At 33.5% G+C, this 19,776-nt stretch overlaps 1 protein-coding gene, 1 non-coding gene and 3 pseudogenes across 2 annotated transcripts; 4 read left to right on the plus strand and 1 right to left on the minus strand.

The window, feature by feature from the left end:
• Nucleotides 1-257: 257 nt before the first annotated feature.
• On the plus strand, nucleotides 258-1,631 carry LOC120137600 (annotated as a pseudogene).
• On the plus strand, nucleotides 610-691 carry TRNAS-GCU. The gene has a single exon. It is a non-coding gene; the product is annotated as a tRNA-Ser (tRNA).
• A 1,900-nt stretch (nucleotides 1,632-3,531) lies between the features above and the next one.
• On the plus strand, nucleotides 3,532-5,169 carry LOC120137475 (annotated as a pseudogene).
• A 2,156-nt stretch (nucleotides 5,170-7,325) lies between these two features.
• On the plus strand, nucleotides 7,326-11,087 carry LOC120137601 (annotated as a pseudogene).
• Nucleotides 11,088-14,646: 3,559 nt separating this feature from the next.
• On the minus strand, nucleotides 14,647-18,091 carry LOC120137535 (25.3 kDa vesicle transport protein-like). Its single transcript, XM_039153268.1, has 6 exons — nucleotides 17,997-18,091; nucleotides 17,197-17,430; nucleotides 16,840-17,000; nucleotides 16,577-16,723; nucleotides 15,723-15,799; nucleotides 14,647-15,015 (listed from the first exon to the last, which is right to left on the minus strand). Exons 2-6 carry the CDS (start codon nucleotides 17,382-17,384, stop codon nucleotides 14,932-14,934), a joined length of 657 nt encoding a protein of 218 aa, XP_039009199.1. The 5' UTR covers nucleotides 17,385-17,430; nucleotides 17,997-18,091; the 3' UTR covers nucleotides 14,647-14,931.
• Between the last annotated feature and the right edge of the window lie 1,685 nt (nucleotides 18,092-19,776).

The following is a 19,776-nucleotide window of genomic DNA, read 5'->3' on the forward strand; positions in this document are numbered from 1 at the left end:
CCTTGGAGAAACAGAAAATCTATGTACATTGGAAAGGAAAAGGCCAAGGCCCAATGTCAAATACTCTAACATCTAATGGCCACACAATTATTATAGTTAGATAATAGAAGATTACGAGTTCAAATACATTTTTTTATTAATTTGAGTAAATGTAAGGTAATATTTATTTATGAATAACTTTCAATAATTCCTTTATCGGCAAGTTCGAACACTACTCCACGTGGTCGTTGTTTCGCCGAGTAAGCTCTGATTCATCGATGCTGAGCTATGAGATTACGTTTTCAAGTGAGGGTATGACTGGTCGCATCGCAAGGACTCGATTGATCGGCGGCGTTCATCTTGTTAGTCCCATTGCTGTTAGTTGACTTCAGGGACTGTAAGATAGCATTTGGTTTGCAGATTCTAGTGGTGTTAATAAATTTGGGGAGGGCCCTTGGCTTTCAAATGACAATGCGTTTTTATGAATCTGTGTGGAACAATTTTTGGCATAGTCATAACATTTTGATTGTATACAGGAATTATAATATGTCATTGATTCAACAATTTGTTTGGCCACAAATTTCTAAACAAAATAGTTATATTTTTTTTATACCAAATATCTTCAAATAAGACGCTTTGGCCGAGTGGTTAAGGCGTGTGCCTGCTAAGTACATGGGGTTTCCCCGCGAGAGTTCGAATCTCTCAGGCGTCGAATTATTATATTTTCTTTTGAAAAAAAAAAAGAGGTATATAGCTAAGGAAATTTCTACCTTTTTCCTCTTCTAAATCTGTAATCGTTAAGTTGAATCTTATAAAAATTCTATCGACCCACCATATATTAAATATCGTGTCATGTTCTGCTGGAAATTCGGGTCCTGGTTCATTCACGGTAACTAAAATTGCGCCGTGGATTTTAACAGTCGGTGCTTCCACGATTGACAGGGAGTTTCCGGCTGTTGTGGTTCTCGGTAACGGTACGATTTTCGGTGGTGTTTCGTTGTATTCCGGTGAACCCTTAGTTGATGATTCCAAGCTTCCTTTGGAGACGGTTTTGCCATATGGGAAGTCTAAATTCATCAAAAGTCGAAGGAAAATTTGTTGTTTGTGAAAGGGGAGGGAATCCTAGAGTTGAAAAAGGAGCTGCAGTGAAGCTTGCCGTTGGTTTAGGGATGATACCGACAAACACGGCCGAGAGCGGTGGGTGAAGCTGCTGGTAATAAGATCCGGGAATACATTAAACAAGTCAGTCTCCGACAGCTAAGATTTCATTCCGTGGAACCGTGATTGGCTCTGCCCCTTTACAACCATCTCCAAAGGTTGCAGCCTTTTCGAGCCGAGGTCCTCACCATTTGAAACCGGAAATTCTCAAACCGGCCGTCATCGCCCCCGGTGTTAGCATCTTAGCAGGATGGACCGGTGCCGCCGCACCGACGGATTTGGATATGGATCCGAGAAGAATTGATTACAATATTATTTCAGTCACTTCAATGGCATGCCCTCATGTTAGTGGATTGGCTGCTCTGCTTAAAAAAACATACCCCCATCGGTCACCTGCTGCCATAAAATCTGCCCTGATGACCGCAGCTTACACTTTAGATAACTCAGGAAACACCATTAATGATGAGCAAATTTCCTTCACCAGGGGATCTTAATTATCAATCATTCTCAGTAGTTTTCCATTCTAGTGATCATGTTGTCAAATACCAGAGGAGGTAAATAGTGTTGGGACCTCAGCTAATGCAGTTTATGTAGCTAAAGTAATGCTCCACCCGGTGTAGAAATCAGTGTTTCGCAGAGTAAGATCTAGTTCAGCACCGTAAACCAGACGCTGAGCCACAAGATTGTGTTTGCAAGTGACGGTTTGTACTTGTCTGGCATTGCATCGGTAGGATTCGGATCCATCGAGTGGAGCGAAGGAGTTCATCCGGTGAGGAGTCACATTGCTGTTAGGTGTCTAGATTCAAATTGGGTAAATAAATTTGGGAAGGATCCTTTGACTGCAAATGCGTTTTTTTTATGAATTTGCAGTTTCATGATATGGCGAAACAAATTGGAGCATAATGTCATAACATTTTCATTGTACTTGGCATCAATGAAGAAGAATCCAATGTATCAAGGAATGGTAACAGAAATGGTGGTTGTTTCGCAATAGTGTTCGACAACTGTGAATCTAACTGGAGTTGGCTATGCTGCAAAAATGTCGTTTCTTTTCTCATAATATTGTTGCTAAATCAATTTGTTTGAAAACTCATAATATAGATACTTTAACGTTTCATTCGAGAGGCTCACAACAACACTTCGGCCGAGTGGTTAAGGCGTGTGCCTTGGAATATTAGCAATACCCTTGAGAAGCCAAGCATCCCTTACCACCTCTATCATTTATATCTGCCAAAAAACACAGGGGCCAACCTTTTTTTTCTTCCTGGGTAGCCTATTTCCATCCCTTTGGTATTAAGAAAAGCGTGATTTTTTTCCTTCGGGGATTAGCCATGAATCACCTATAATTACAGGCTACAGGATTGCTATAGTTACAAGTTAAGACGTTCAAAAGAATTAATTTAAGAGGGGAAAAGTATACATGTGACTGCTGCAATGCCCATACACACTATGCAGTCCGCCATGCTCCCAACATCAACATGCAACACGCTGGATAAACTTAATCGTAACTTCTTACAGGAAGTACGAATTAAGAACACAACCATTTAGTAAATTGGTTAAGTTTATTTTAATTTATTAAAATTATGACCGAATTTATAGAATATATAAATATCAGTGACCAAATTTGTAATTATGTCAAATATTTTAATAGTCACATCAGCTTCTCCGTTAAATATTAACGATAATTGACTTAATTGAATGTATTTAAATAATTGAGTGTCTTAATTAACAAAATTTTAAAAATGTTCGTCAAAATAAAAAGGGGCAATAATTATGTAATCACTTGTATAATTTATCATTTTTTAAATAATTTTTCCTTAAATTTTTAACTAATTTATAATCATACATTTAATCTTTTAAAGTTTAAATTTATATAAATTAAATTAATTATGCTCGTTATTAATAGTATTTATCACTCTATGATAAAAGATATCCAAATAATAGTCCGTGTAACTTCCCCTTTAGTATCTATCACGTGCTGTATTATAATCTGCACGAAACTCGTCTAGCTAACAAATTACAGTTTGCACTTGGCATCTACCTAACTAACACCTTCTAAATTGGCGCCTAACTCCGTCTATTTCTACGGGACCCCCGCCTTGAATTACTAAACCACCCTTATTATAATGTATTCTCGAGCAATAAATGTTTTTAAATGAGAGTTTTTTGATTTTTCTATAGAAATTTGATTTTCGGTTTTAATATTTTTGTTTACGTGATTTTTCATAAAAAAAATTAACCAATTTTATAATTTATATGTATTTAATACACAAATATAGACTATATATGACACTGTTAAAGGGCAACCATGGAAAAAGAGAGGTGGGCAATTGCAGGGAAAGCCCTATGTGCATGCAACTTGACTTTTTCTCCTTGTTATTTTTATTCTACTATTATTCAATGGAAACAAAAACGTGTTTTAAATAAAAATATAAAATAATAATAAATTAAATGATAAAGAAACCAGGACAACTCACAGCTAATCAGGTTCAAAGAAGACGGTGTGAGACATTTGTGGAAACTTGCTTCTCCTCCTTATATGTCTTCCTATCTAGCGCTTTAAAGGCAAAAAACATATGTAACACCCTCAATCTTTGAAGTTTCAGTAGATTTTTTGGCACACAAATCATTTCCCCATTCCAGTTCTTGTAAGAAACTCGAGGGTGATTTTCAGACAACAAACAGGGGAAGAAGCACATAATGTCTAATTTTGGGCAAAAATCAAGCTTTGTCAATCTTCTAAGCCAGTACTTGAAAGAAAAGAGGAATATTGGGGACTTCAGCATTGGAATCTCTTCAAAATCTGATGCTAAAGGTATCTTTTTTTTGTTTGCTTTTTCTATTGGTAAAATTGTTGGCTTTTTGGTTGATTTGTCAAAGAATTGTTTCCTTTTTGTTAAGTGGGTGTTTTTAGAAAGAAAATTTCTCAGATTTGGGAAGAAGGATGGTTTATAATATGTTCATGTTTTGGTTATTTTAGCAGGGAAACAAGCAAAAACAATGAATCTTTTGTCCTCTATGGCTGATTTCTCAGAGAGTTCAAGACCAAATCTCGTGGCATCAAACGTGAAATCTGCATATTTCTTTCCAGACAGATTTGGTGCCTCCGCTTCCATCGAAGACAACATTAACAGTACAGTTCTCAGGTGTGTTTGTGTTTTGTTATGTAACAAACCATATGATTTTATGTCTTGGATACAAAGTTATATTAGAAATTTAAGGGGTTAAATTAGATCATAGTTAAAGAAATTTAAAATTTTCAAGAGTTAGATCGTAACTCAACAGCTCTCGGTCAGATTTAAATCTCACCATTAAATAGGAGTGCTTGTTTTTGTCGGTGTAGGAAACCGGTAGCAGGGGAAACAAAGAATGCTCAGTTGACCATATTCTTCAATGGCCAAGTGGTTGTATACAACGATTTCCCGCCGGAGAAGGTGAAGGAAATCATGGCCTTACTAACCAAGGAAGCTCAACTACATGTACCGGTGGTAACGCTTCCGACTCTATCACAGAAAAATCGAGCTCTAACGTCGAAAAGATCGATATCGATATCCCCGACTTGATCATCGCCTCCGCAACTGCAAATACTCCTGCTCACGACCCTACGGTCGAGCGACGTCAATACGGTGGTTCGGATTTGCGGATCGCGAGAAGGAATTCACTTCACAAGTTCTTCGCGAAGAGAAAAGACAGGTAGAAATTTTAAGTTGTTCGTATTCGACCTTGTAGCTCTTTACTTCATTGTTGAATGGTATCTCATTGGGTTGATGCTTCATTGTTTTCAGGGCAGCCGCAAGAGCACCGTACCAGTTGAACAACAACCGAGTCTTGCCGCCGCCGTCTAAACCCGACGCCAACAAGCCGTCGTGCGAGGAAGGTCGATCATCGAGAAACACACCAAGATGCATTGATCTCAACTTATAGTCTATATAGATGAGTTCATTGTGTTGTAACTTTAGTTGTACCTTTCAGCGATTACAGGAACAAGGATGTTAAGTTATTAACTATTTTCCTTCGGCATTTTTATTCTTTTTACAAATATGTTTCTGTTTTTAAGTAATCTGTTACAACTGAGTTGAGATCTGATTTCCCCCCATTTTTCATGTAAGTTAAACCATTGGTGGTTTAAATTCGATGAACTTGTTTCTTTCTTCTTCATCCTCTTGATGAAACCTTGACAGTTAGTCATGGCAAAGTACTCTTTAATTACAAGTGTTCATGATTTGAGTTGGATTAGATTTGGATTTTGAATATTAAAGTTCAAATACTTTTCGGTTCCAATATTTTACGCTTTTGTATTAATGGTTACCTATGCGACAGAAAATATCATCAAACCCTTTAACCCTCAATTGTTTACATGTATTTAAGTTGGGGTTTGAAATGGGTATTAAATTGGTCCAACTCTCAATTATTTATGTATTCGAGTTCGGTTTGAAATGAGCATCACATTAAGTTCAAATTTATGTCTAATTTAATTATGATTAAATTTTTAGTTTGTTTAAACAATAGTTTTTTTAAAGGAGAAATTAATTTTATTCAAAATAAGAAATATTCTAAATTACAGTAAAGATTTACAATCACAATCTTAAATTAAGCACATAATTAAGAAAAATTCTTATAATCATTTAAACAAAATTAGTAATTTAAGATTACATAAGGATCATACAAGAAAATATTAAATTTAACCAAAAACTCGAATAAATAAATATACAAACAAATCTGATCGCATCGACAAACAAACCACAAAAGGAGATCAAATTATTGAAAGACCACCGACAAACCGCAAATCAGACTCGAGCGATGTGAAAAGCTATTCATGAACGCAAATCAAGTATCCAAATCAAATTCGAGGGTCCAAAACAGATAAGATCAACAAGATATCAGAATAAGCGCCATCTTGATCAGTCGTGACGATGTCAAATCAACCCTTAAAAAGATAAAAGAAAAAATGACCAAAAAATCGAAAAATACAAAAAAACATAAGAAAACGTGCCATAAAAGTAGATGACAACGTGCAACACATACAAACTTATTGAAAATAAAAAAAGAAAAAGACAATAAAAATACATTTATTTTATATGATATATATATAAAAAAGAAAAATAATACATAATTAAAAAATAGGTCTAGCCAATTTTAGGCCTCAATGTTGGAGTCCAATTTCAGCCATTTTTCTCTCTAAATAGGCCATTTCTATTTCATGTCCACCTTTTTTTTATCTAATATTTTTATTTAAATTATCTTAAATATCGAGTGGTGTTTCATGTTTAATCAGATAATTTCATCATTTGATAAATATATTTTTACATTTTAATTCATATATTAAATAAACCTCTTTTAATTTGCACATGTAATAATTTTACAAAATGCACATGTAAAAAAGTAAAATGTTAAATATAAATTTGAATAAGAATTAAATGTATATACAGAAATAAATATATTGACATATATATATTAATTATAATAATAACACATTCAATTATTATTTAGAGATTTTTTAATATATTAATTATAATAACATATTGAATTTAAAATTTAAGTCGGAAATGGAATTTATTAAAAAAATATAAAAAACAATTTAATATAATATGCTTTTAAAAAGTTATATTTTATTATCTAAATAGAAAAAAACATACATTCTAATTAAAAAAATCAAATAAATTAATATAACATATTTATATTAATCTTAAGTTCTGATAACTTTATTCCTATAAATAATTATATGTTCGTTAATCAAACCTAGCTTCAAGTTATTTTACCAACCTTGTATAATAATTAAGGGTAAATTATATTGTTCCTAATTGAACTTTACTCTTTCTCTTATTTTGTTCATCGTACTTTTAATTTTTCTATTTTACATTATTTCTAAAACTTTACTCTCTCTCTTATTATTTAATCGTCAATTACATCATTCTTCACTAAATTTTACTATCTCTACTATTTTGCTCACTAAACTATAAAAAAAAAAAAGAATGTGACCGGATGCCATCGTTGACCATTGCCGATCGTCGTTGTTGGTGGTCGTTCGATCTCAAAATTCATGGGTCGGTTGTCTCGACCTCCCTGAGTCTGAATCTAGTAGTTGTTTCACCGAAAAATGTCCCAAAATCATTGAATCTCGACTGAAATGTTTTAACTTCCTCACTTTCAATCTTCGATTAGTAGGCTTTAAAATAAGTTCTGACAAAATGGAGGTCGGATTCAGACTCAAGGTGTCAAGACGAAGCGACCCATGAAATCTAGGACCAAACTATCACCATCTACGGTGGTCAACGATGGCCGACGGTGGCATCCATCCACCTTTTGTTTTTATTTTATAGTTAGGTGAGCAAAATAGAAAAGATAATAAAGTTTAATTAGGAACGATTTAATTTACTCTTTCTATTTTTCATTATTTTATATTAAATAATAATAAAAAATGACACATCATCAGAGTTAATGACAGAATGAGCAAAATGATTCAGTCTGTAAAGTTCAGTGAGAAAAATAGAAAACTTGAAAGTACAGCAAAATAAGAGAGAGTAAAGTTTTAGTAAATAATGGTATAATTATTCTCTTATACGAAGTCTCTGCCAAAACGCTGAAAGATTTGCTTTGGTCTTTTCTTTCTCGTTAATTTGTGTTTCTCACCTCTTTGATTTTATTTTGTTCACTGCTAATTGAAATCTACACGTTGTTTTGCAAATGTTGAGAATCGATTGAATATGTTTAGGTAAACTAAGTTGCCATCTTTCTTGCTCGGGCCTATAATCAATTTCTCAATCAGTCTATTTTTGTATGTGTGTATGTTTGTATCTATCTAAATGTATCTCCTGTTTGTATCTATCTATATGTATCTCCGTAAGCTGTGGAGCATAAAACATGGTTCTTGAATTTCATTGAGGTTCTTTAAGTTTGTAACATATAGTCCTCCAATATAACATCACGAGCAAATTTAAAAAGTAAATGGCAACTTTCAGTGTGTTCTCCTTCTGTCAAAGTTACATTTCTGGTAGACCTCTTTCAGTTGCTATCTTGTCTTTAAGTTGGAAGTATCAATGAGCTTGGAGAAGTAATGTTCTCATTCTGATGGTTATCTTTTAGGTTGACTGTTGGATACCTCATAGAACTCATATTCATTTCTGAATTTGAATGCTTTAGAATTGGGTTGAGTGGGAAGGGACTTTTCTGTACATCATTTCTTTTCCTCTTTTTTGTTCTCTCTCTTCTTTTGTCTTTTTTGATTTGCAGATAGAGCCAATTCCAAGTGGAAATCTGTTACCTGGTTTTGATCCAAGTACTTGCCGCAGTGTGTGAGTGTTTGCCTAAATTTCCTTTTTAGTTGTTTTTATATATTTCTTTTTGTTTGTTCTATATTTTTAGTACGCTATTTCCCTTCTTGCTTAAACAACTGTACAAGTTGCTTTTATGCTTGTGATTATATTCATTGGAGACATCTTTCCTTCATGAATCTGCTGATAAAAAATGTTTCCAGTATCCTTAGTGCAAAGTTTAAGGTAATGGCTTCTTTGATTGATAACTAAATGGTTTTAGGAATTTGATAGATACTCGTATATTGTTGCATCTTCCAAACAACTCCGAAAGTTACTTGTAGCCTTTCTTTATTTGTTTAATTTTCCAGAAACTGCAGGTATGTGGGAAACATACATACACAGGTGACTGAACCACTACTTCAAGAGGTTTTTGCAAGTACTGGTCCTGTTGAAGGTTGCAAGCTTGTCAGAAAGGACAAGGTATTATTTTCAATATTGCACCTTTTTATTTATCTGAAACTGTGAGGATGTTCTAATGATTATTTTTTATTGCTTAGTTTTTTCTTTGTTTCCTTTATCCTTTTGATTGCCGTATTATTGATCTTTCTTTTGTTCTGTTTTCTACTTGAGCAGTCATCTTATGGATTTGTCCACTACTTCGATCGTAGATCAGCTGTTCTTGCTATATTGTCTCTAAATGGAAGGCACTTGTAAGAATTAACTTTTTTCATCTACCTCTTTATTTTTAGTGTGCATTTCTTTCGTATCTTGCAACCTGCAGGTTTGGACAGCCTATCAAGGTCAATTGGGCATATGCTACTGGTTAAAGAGAAGATACATCAAGTTTGCTGAAGCTTGTTATATTTATGGTGTGCTGGCGATTTTTTTCTCTTCATAATTATTCTGTTTGATAGTATCATAATCTGTGCAGGTCACTACATTTTTGTTGGGGATCTCAGTCCCGAAGTTACTGATGCAACGCTGTTTGCATATCCCAGTTGTTCGTAAGTGTTCTCCTTTTACTCTTGATTTCAGTAGATGCTTGACAGTGTTGTGACTTTTTAAAACTATATCCTAAACTACTATAATTGCAAATATATTGGTTAGTAAACCTTGATTAGTGTTTTCGTGTTGAAATGTTACAACATTGATTTATTGATGTCAAAGTGAATAACAAATCTGTACGTCTTTACTGATTTAAGGGATGCAAGGGTTATGTGGGATCAGAAAACGGGGCGTTCAAGAGGATTTGGGTTTGTTTCATTCTGCAGCCAGCAGGTTCTGTTCCTTGGTTAAGTTTGTAGTGGCTCTTGTGTTTCTTCTATTATAGTTTTGTTTCATCTAATGATGTTTATTTCTCCCCCTTCTCTGTTCAGGAAGCACAGAGTGCAATTAATGACTTAAGTGGTAAGATTGATGTCTTCATTAGTCAGTAGGTTTTAGCTCATCAAATAAAGCTGTGATTTATATCTGTAATAAAATCTTCTTTCATATTCTTTACATGTTGATATTAATAGGTTGCTGAAATAGTAAACTAAAAAAAATGCCTTTTCTATTTATTATGCCATTCCTTAAATTTTCTGTAAAATCACCATGTGTGAAATATTTATTCATTAAATTGTTGTGGTTGAGCTGTAAGAATTGTATTTAGCTCTGATTTTTTAGATGAACTATCACTTGCATGAATTCTTATTATTGACATTGCAGACGATTTCAATCTTGTTTTTAATTTATAATTTTAGGAAAGCGGCTTGGCAGTCGACAGATTCGTTGTAACTGGGCAACAAAGGGTGCTACTGGCAAAGATGACAAGCAGAGCTCTGATGCTGAAAGTGTGGTGGAACTAACCCATGGCTCATCCGGTGTGTTATTTGTTTATTTATTTTTGCTGCAAATCATTATCTTTTATTCAAAAGAATCAATCATTTATGATAATCATTACATTGTTCAATGCAAACCCCATAACTGCTAGTACTTCATTTTATTTAACCTTAACCTTTTATTGATTTTTATTTTTGTGCCAAATTCAAAAGGAATGTACACCTATTGCCTTGTTATGCAGAGGATGGTACTGAGACAACCAATAGTGAAGGCTCCTGGGAATAATCCTCAATATACTACGGTTTATGTGGGCAATCTTGCTCCAGAGGCAAGGCTCTCTTTCCAACAGCTCTTCTATTTATTACACATTCAATCTATTCTTGAATGGGTGCTACGAAGCATTATGAGTTTACCTTCATAGGACAAGTGATATGGGTTTGAACAATATAGAGTAAAAGAATAATTGATCTTTTTACCTATCAATTGAAGCTTTTTCAACTGTTTGTGGTTTGAGTTTGAACCAATTAGGGTGAAATTTTCTGGTATTTTGACCCGAGAGCTCTAATTTCTGATAAAGTTTTTAGTCCTTGTGAGATATGGGCTTGTGTTCTGAAAGCTCCAATGTCTTTATACTGTAAAGTAGAATCTTATGTTCTCCAGTAAAACCAAATATTTTTCATTCCTGCAGGTCACCCAACATGAACTCCATCGTCACTTCCATGCTCTTGGTGCTGGGGTGATTGAGGAGGTTCGGGTTCAGCGTGAGAAAGGCTTTGGCTTTGTGAGATACAGCACTCATGGTGAGGCAGCTTTGGCCATTCAGATGGTCAGTCATTCCTGTTTGGCAAGCAAATAAAGGTTTGCCATGTAGTATAATGTGTATTTTTTAATACCTTTGGATGAGATGTTCCGGAAATTCTTTACCCAGGGTATTATGTTCATTGAATCATTGACCCATAAGTACCCTGAAATGAGCCATAGTGCGAGCAGGGTTTCAAATCGCGGTCGCAGTCGCGTTTTCGGTCATTTCGGGTTTACTATGATTGCGGCCGTCGCGGGCGCTATTGGCGCTATTGCGGGTGTAGCGGGTAACTCGGACGGCGACGAAACCACTATATCGCGGTCGCAGAACGTTTTTTGAAACCCTGAGTGCGAGTTTATGATGATTCATTGAATCAATCGGGTTTACCATTATCGTGCCACATGCAGACGCTGCCCTTGCTGTTGCAATCTCACCTGGAATGAAAATAAAATCGCAGTCGATAAAAGTTCCAAAATAAGCTGAGATCAGAAGTTCCTTGAAGAGGAGTTAGTTAGACCTTCAGGGTTTGCCAGCTTCTGCATAGAAGTTGGGGCAATCATCAATAGAATTGAGATGTTATGACCCAACACCGTAGTCGATAAATCGACGCTGCTTACATCTAGAAGAATTCTAGGCCGAATACTGCAAATTCACATGTCATAACAATAAGTAAAATGATTGAAACAAGTTTGCTATATAGATGGTTAATAGATTGAAACACATATCACATGATTCTGTGAAAGCTTCCTCATTCTCTTTTAAGTACTGATCCTCTGCTCCTCCAGAGTAGAAATCGTAGTACATTTTTGGAAGGGATTGCCTCGCCGATTCTCTAAATTCATTGACATTAACCGGTTCTTCTCCCATTATCCTGGATTCATAGAACAACAACATGTTCGATCTTCATGGTTTATCTTTCTTTAATTACCACTAACCGTTTCACTGATATAGCAAGCGTGAGAATTACTGAAAGAGGGATTGAAGCTAAAAAGATAAATTGAAAAAGAAGATATTACCTATTGGAGCTGAAAGCTTCTCCAGGATTTTATTTTTCTTTGAGATATTATCTGAAGATAGGACAGATTGACTGCCACAACGATTGTTAAGATTGTCAAGTGTTACCTTATCTAGTTCTTTGAATTTGGCACCCGCCTCAGAGAAGTCCAGATTAAGTTTGTTTGTATTCTTATCTATCAACTACAGCGAAAGCGACGCCATTAGTAGTGGAGCTCCACTCGCTCTCACTTCCAGTACTGGGTAATAATTATATTTCACAATATTATAATTTAATCATTTAATTTAAATTTTTGGGTAAAGTCCCCGATTATAAAATACTATTTTATTACGTCACTCAACTATCAAAAGTTATAAAATAATTATCCGATTATATAATTTTGTTTTATTGAGTCTCTTAATCATTAAAAGTTACAAAATTACTATCCAACTATTCATTATGTTCCAAATTCATCATTTTTCGTTAAAAAATATGGTATTATAAGCTGAATGTTAACCTCTTTATTGTGATATGATAAAATATGATTCCAAAATCTTAAACGATTATCATATCTCAATCATCATGTTAACGTCTGGTTTAGACAACTCTCAATTTTTAACAGAAAATTAAGGACAAGTTTAGAACATAATGAATAGTCAGATGACTATTTTATAATTTTTAATAGCCGAGGAACTTAACAAAAAATATTTTATAGTCAAAAGATCATTTTATAACTTTTAATAATTAAATGACTTAATAAAATAATATTCTATAATCGAGATACCATTTGAATACTTTACCCTTACAATCTTATCTCAAACAGATCACTGATCATTAAATATTAGACAATGATGTGATCTAATATAAAAATAGTTTTATATTCTAAAACTGACGCATTCTATTAATTTAATTATAATTTAAAATGTTTTAATCAACTTAATCATTTATATTTAAAAAATTGTAAACTACACTAATAGTCACTCATGTTTGAAGTAGTATTTATTTTTCTACTGATGTTTAAAAAGTCAAAAATCGATCTGCATTTTTGTCTTCTTCTTTGCTTCTACTCTTCTCCTTTCCTTCATCTCCATACTTAGCATTCATCACATCACCTCCAAGCTAAAACTCGTTGAGCCACGACTTAGGAACTTTCCTCTATCACCATTTTGGAGTTTATTGGCAGTGAATTTCTAGAAAAGAAAGAATTTTCTTTAAAAAAAAATCCATCTGAAAGCATATGGATTTCGTACTGTACCCATTCCATTATGAATTTTTTTAAACTCAAATTTTAAACCAAATCAGCAGTTAACATGCTAAGTCAATTTTTTTAAACTCATAGTAATGGTTGTTAATATCGAGTGATCAATTTGTAACAAACGAACTCATAGTAATGACTATCAATTTGTAACAAACGAACTCATAGTAATGACTATCAATTTGTAACAAACGAACTCATAGTAATAGCTGTTAACGTCGAGTGATTAATTTGTAACAAACGATAATATTAATGACCGGTTTGTGACTTTTTAAACATCAGTAGTAAAAACAAACACTGCCTCAAATATGAGTGACCATTGGCGTAATTTACCCTTTAAAAATCTATCAATTTAATTTTTTTTCATCTCTCTTACTTTTATGGTACTCTTTGTAATATAATAATAATTTTATAATAACTTAATGGTTCTTTATAACAAAAAAATGTATTTGTTCTTATTTTGATTCAACAAACTTGTTTAGTTTAATAATCTCATTAAAAATGATTAATAATTTTTTATTAAACTAAAATAATTATAAAGTAATGTTTAATTTTTTTAGAACAAATACTATTATTATGAAAACTTTTTATTTCATTTTAAATTTAGGAATGAAATATACTCTGCATAATAGTACATGAACATGGATATTTCATGCTGTAAAAATAGTTTTTGATATCTTAATTATCAACACAAGCACTGCTCATATTGCCATCGATTTTAAGAGTAAAAATTCATTAGGGATGGCAAACAAGCGGCGCGGGTACGAATGTCTCTTCCCTCATCTTTATGCCCGCCTAATATTTTTCGTATCTATCACTTACCCACTACTCAAGATATGTAAAATATTTAAATCCACACATGTCTACGCGGATACATTCTCAAATCCATCTCTACACCTATCACCTAATTAGATGCTCACCACCCATCCTGTGTCTGGCTGTACCCACCCATATCCACTAATTTGAGATAGAAAAAACGAGAGTTTTCAATTCTAAAAATATTTGTACCTTAATATTTAATTAAATTATAAGTTGTATCCAATAAAATCTTAAGATTTATAGAATAATCTCTAAAATTTCACCTAAATTCATAATGGTCTAAAATTTATACCATGGGTAGTTAGTGGGTAGGTGGATGTAGGGCAGACGGATGCGGGACGGGTAAAGTCTCAAACCCATCACCTACCTACTTCTCACGGCGGGTATGACTTTTTATATCCACACCCACCCACAACCCATTAAACTCACACATCCCGCCCCAATTGGAATGGGTACAGTACGAAATCCATTAAATTATAGTCGTCTGCCATCCCTACTAGGAGGTCCATCAAAGGAAAATGGCAATAACGCGCCACTACTAAAATTAATTACCAAAAGAGGCTTCTTCAAGTAGATTTTACCACTTTGTTGTTCTACTCTGTCTTTGACATACAGAAAGAATACCTGTGTCTTTGAACATATTGCTCATAAGGTAAGGTCTCTCCTTCACAACTCCACAATGCAAATTTGTCCCTAAACTTCGCCGAACTATGTGATGAAACAAAAAAAAACCCAGAATTTTCACTCTAATGTCTGGTCTCTGGGTGTGGACAACAAGCTGCCCACACCAATGCAGAGAAACCTGAGAAACTCGATGATGAGTTGTTAAAACTATGAAGCACGGTTGAAATTACCACAGCTTTGTTTTCACCCAAAAGAGGAGAAAGACAACTCCTAAAACGATAGCAACCGGAGCCCACTTCCGAATTAAAGCCTACAGGCGAAAGATGAAACAAATGAACAACTTTCAAACTTCAGTATAGCTAACAACATAATCTTTAAATGAATCAAGAAAGATTGCAAAAATAATCAAGCCACGGATGCATGAAAAATGACTTGAGCCAAAGAAACTTCCATTTAAAAGAGAAGCAAATCAAGTTGTGTAGAAGGAAATTAGGTGACGAAGTTAATTTAAGTATCTTTTTCCCATGGGATTTATGGCAACTTCAATAAAACTATCCGACATAAATCATATGACATTCATATGCTAAATCCATTCTTCTTAATTTTTTTCTTCCTTTGTGTGTGTCGCGGGAGGGAGCAATCCAAATTCAGAATAATTTTAGTGGAGACATACGTATGTAACTAGCCATGCTTGTCTTTATGCCTATAAAACAAAGTCTAGAACTTAAACTAATGCATTAGTTGCTAAATGCAGACAATGATGTTCCCTTTTTTTTTCCTCATCATGAAAGGCTATAGTCCACGTTCAAGGAGCTATTCTGACACTGAACATGATCATATTATATCACCTGTATTTTCTACCGCGAAAATGACTTAGGAGCGCACATTCAGTATCATCAACAAAATTGTCAAAAACCAACAGCTAAATGCCTCAATCTAAAATAAGGGAGAGATAGAGTGAGAGAGAAATGACCCAAATAATGATTATTCATCCTTCACTAATCAAAGGGAACTAACCTGTCGATTTAAGTCTCTTGCCTTATCAGCATATATGCGAGATTCCGATGTCAAACGACTGGACATTTGACTGACCTCTGTATTTCAGAAAGAAAGAGAAATGTGCACTTGGTTAGTCAAAAGCAATACAATTTAACAGTCAATCAAAAGGAGAGAGATTAAAGCAACTGTAAAGAAGAAAACACAATTAGGTGACTTCAATATGAGGGCAATACTTAAAAAGTAAACTAAGCAGTAACAAGATGCAGCCATAAATGACTTTGCCTTGTACTGCATGTCCAATTACTAGTGAGCAAAAAAATCTAGAAGTCATGTTCTTTTAAATTTTAATTGGAACAATGTGAACTGATACAAAACTCCTCAGACACTCAAATGAGAAAAAAACCAATATAGCTGAAGCAAGCTTTTGTATGATTAATGCAAATCGAAGTTTTGGAACAGCTAAATCTGACTATTAAAGGAACAAAAGTTACAAAACCTACACCCAAGAAACATCGCGTTTACCTGTAAATACAAACATATAATTATCAGGTACTAAAATCATCCAGTTATCGACCAAGTTTCAGCTTTGGTTACTGGCTAGAGGGCAATTTATAAAAGTTATAGTCAGGATCGAGGAAGAATCAAATAAAGCAACAGACTGCTCTCACCTAAAAGATTCTTTCACACCTTTAACCAGTATATGCAATGCAAACTGAGGCATTAAAATTGTAAAGCAAAGTTTTCCTAACTTATGATTGTTAATTTTAGCATCCCTCATGGTGCATTGATTCAAGAAGGTTCAATAAGTCTTCAATTCATATGTCATAAAAGTGTCTTAAAAATGATTCTGAAAGGAAAAGGGTATATCTTACGGTCCAACTTTTCGCCAACACCAAGAACTTCTTGTACATTGCGAGTCATGATTTGTTGAACTTCATATAGTTCATCGTTCAACTTTGAAATATTCCGTTGAGTACGGGTGTCCTGGTACATTTTTTTTGTCTTCTGTATGAAAGTATCTTAAAGACAGAAAAAATACAATCAAGCCTGGAAATAGGGAGCACAAAAAAAGGTGGAAAAAATACTAATTGCATACGAAAAGCAGAAAGGGCCAAAAAATAAAGAAGAAACCTACCAAATTTAATAAATGCATAAGGCCTGGCAGCTGTTTCAATGTGTGCTCCATTAACACGTTCAAATTCATTCTTGAGGTCTTCCAGATAATGAAAGGCAAGTTTCTTAGGATAAGAACGGTCACACATTGTCAAGTAACAAACACGTCCTTCAACGATATAGCTATGAACTTAGGTCAAGTTAACATTATAATTAAGATGCAATTGCCAATAATACTGAAAATAAATACAGTAAAACTTATTTCTTTCCCTCAAGAGAAACTATAAAGTATAAACCTATTTTTGACAAGGAAAGTATACACTTATTTCATAATTCAAGAAACATGGCATCCAAGAAATAGACACCAGGGCAAGGATACTGAAAAACATAAGGTCCGGTCTCAACAGACATCCTTGAAGCCTCAATATGGCCTTTGGAGAGATTCTTAAACAAAGCCTTGACTTGCTGTTTGTACATTTCAGAATCTACCAGATCCCGACCATCGTCTAATCCCTCTGCCAGAGGAAGACCATCAGTAACACGAGCAATCATTGTCATTTTCACCATCTTTACTCCCCTTTTTTTCTCTCAGCGTTCAAATAATCCCTTCAAACTAATATAAAAGAAAAATTAACACCCTGATTAATCAAAGAAAAAAGAACACATTTTAAGTAAAAATTAGCAAATCAAATTCCATACTAGACAAATTAACAATCCGAATTCCAATTTACTATATGTCGATAATTTCATTCACAATCTTTATGGTACAACTAGCCACCACAATGATGAAAATACAACATTTCCAGTTCCACAATAATCATTTCAAACCATTAAAATTAACTTGGAAAAAAATCATAACGTGATTAATATATTACTTGATTCTACAATTCCTATTCTCATTAACCCTTCATGATTGACCCAAAGTAAGATCGACTCAGCTCTTGTTTTCCAATCAAAAGGTCATTATCATAATCAAAGAGAATCCATCCAGTCAATGTCATCAAGTTCTAACAAAACAACATATATTTTTCAGGGATTCCAGCAAAACCCATAAATTAGTTGATGAAATCATGGAGGAATTTCAACAGAAATGAAATAAAAAGGAACCGTTTTTGGGGGAATTAATATAAGCACATTTACAAGTTGATAAACGAAAGCTATTAGTTTTGATAGAAATACCTGATTAGAGCATGTGGGTCTTCCAATTTCAGCTCGATTTCAACGATCTGAGGAAGGGGAAATGACCGGTGGTCCGATTCTACAATTCCGATCTGACGAAATTAAATGGTCAGAGCTTTAAAATAGGATTTTTATTTATTTAAAAAAAAGAAAAAGAGAAAAAAAGAAAGGCTTAATACCAAAATAAGTGCCCAAACTATACATAAATTCTTGAATAGGTACCTAAACTATTTTTTGACCCATTCGGGTGTCTAACGTTACAAACGTTACCCATTTAGATGTTCGGGCTATCAAATCGTTAATTTTTCCATTAAGTGGTATGTGTCACAATATGGTGATTTTAAAAGTTTTATTTAAAATTTAAAAAATAAAATTATATATATTTTTAAAGAAAAACATAAACATTTTGAATTAACCTTAAAAACTTTGAAAACCTTCATTTCAACCTTTGAACCCATGTTGACCATCACCTTTTGTCGGCGACGAAACTCCACTCGACCTCATCTCCCCCTGACGACCAAACCCCCCATGAAATTGTGACCGATCAAAAGACGAATTGATGTTTTATACCCGCAAACCCTAGGATGAAAATCGTGATCTCACGCGATCTCGACGGCCAATCGACGACAACTACGATGGCGTATTACTAGGAGGATGACTAGAAATGGGGCGGTGATAGGTTGAGGATATGATTTGGGAATTTTATGTATTTTGGGTTTTTTTTTATAATTTAAGAGAATTAGGATTTTTTTATAAATGTAATAATATTGTTAAAAAATAAATTTCAAAATACCAGATTGCAACACATGTCACTTAACAGGAGAAATTAATGTCGTTAACAGTCCGAACACTTAAATGGGTAATGTTTGTAACATTAGGTATATGGATAAGTCAAAAATTGTTTAGACACCTATTCAAGAATTTAACTATAATTTAGACACTTATTTTGATATTAAGCCAAAAGGATTTTTTTATTAAGCTAAAATTATGGCTTTTAAGGATGTCGTGTTATTAGGGATTGTACCTTTGAGATTTCCATGCAAACTTTCAAAGGTACAACGTAGTTTTAGAGTTTTGTTTTGTTTCCTTTTTTCTTTTAAAAAAAAAAATCTATGATTAACATTAAATTCATATATTTTAATTTAGTCATTTTTATTTATATACTTTCTAGATTTTAAAAATTCAATTTTAAATTATTTTAAAATAAATTTAATCATTAATTTGTATATTTCACATTAGTTGTATATTAAATTCTTTATATTTTTTTTTGGAATTTCATTATATTTGATGAAATTAATACTAAAAAATTATCAAACATTAAAATGAACGAGATAGTACATAGAGTTTTTATTTTGTTGTATATACAATCTTATAATAATGAAATAAACCCTAGGGGGAATGGGGAATGCTCGCGTGAGGCGTTTAATATACGGCTAAAAAAAGACGGTATCGATTTTTTTATTGGCTAAAAAAAACCGATTTTGTTATTATTGTGCATAACAAAATCGATAAAAATTACCAAAAACATCATTATTTCTACCGGTTTTGTTATTATTTGACATTTTACCAGGTAAAAATATATCGATTTTTTTGTTGTGCATAACAAAACCGGTAAAAATTACCGAAAATATCATTATTTTAACAAAACAGGTAAAGCGCTACTGGTTTTGTTATTTTTTTTACCGGTTTTGTTATTGTTGGGCATTTTATCGGAAATGTTAAAAACCATTGATGTTTTAGGTAGAAATAATAATGTTTTAGGTAATTTTTACAGGTTTTA

Source organism: Hibiscus syriacus, unplaced genomic scaffold (genome assembly GCF_006381635.1).
Source record: "Hibiscus syriacus cultivar Baekdansim isolate YM2019G1 unplaced genomic scaffold, ASM638163v2 tig00110674_pilon, whole genome shotgun sequence".
NCBI lineage: Eukaryota > Viridiplantae > Streptophyta > Magnoliopsida > Malvales > Malvaceae > Hibiscus > Hibiscus syriacus.

Bases quoted from the DNA above. Each gene is read 5' to 3' on its own strand.
- LOC120137535 (XM_039153268.1), bottom strand. From the start codon at position 17,384: ATGGTGAAAATGACAATGATTGCTCGTGTTACTGATGGTCTTCCTCTG. The intron at 17,001-17,196 runs GTATCCTTGCCC...CTAAGTTCATAG, and splicing joins ACCGGACCTTATGTTTTTCA to CTATATCGTTGAAGGACGTG. The intron at 15,800-16,576 runs GTAAGATATACC...TCTGAAATACAG, and splicing joins TGTTGGCGAAAAGTTGGACC to AGGTCAGTCAAATGTCCAGT.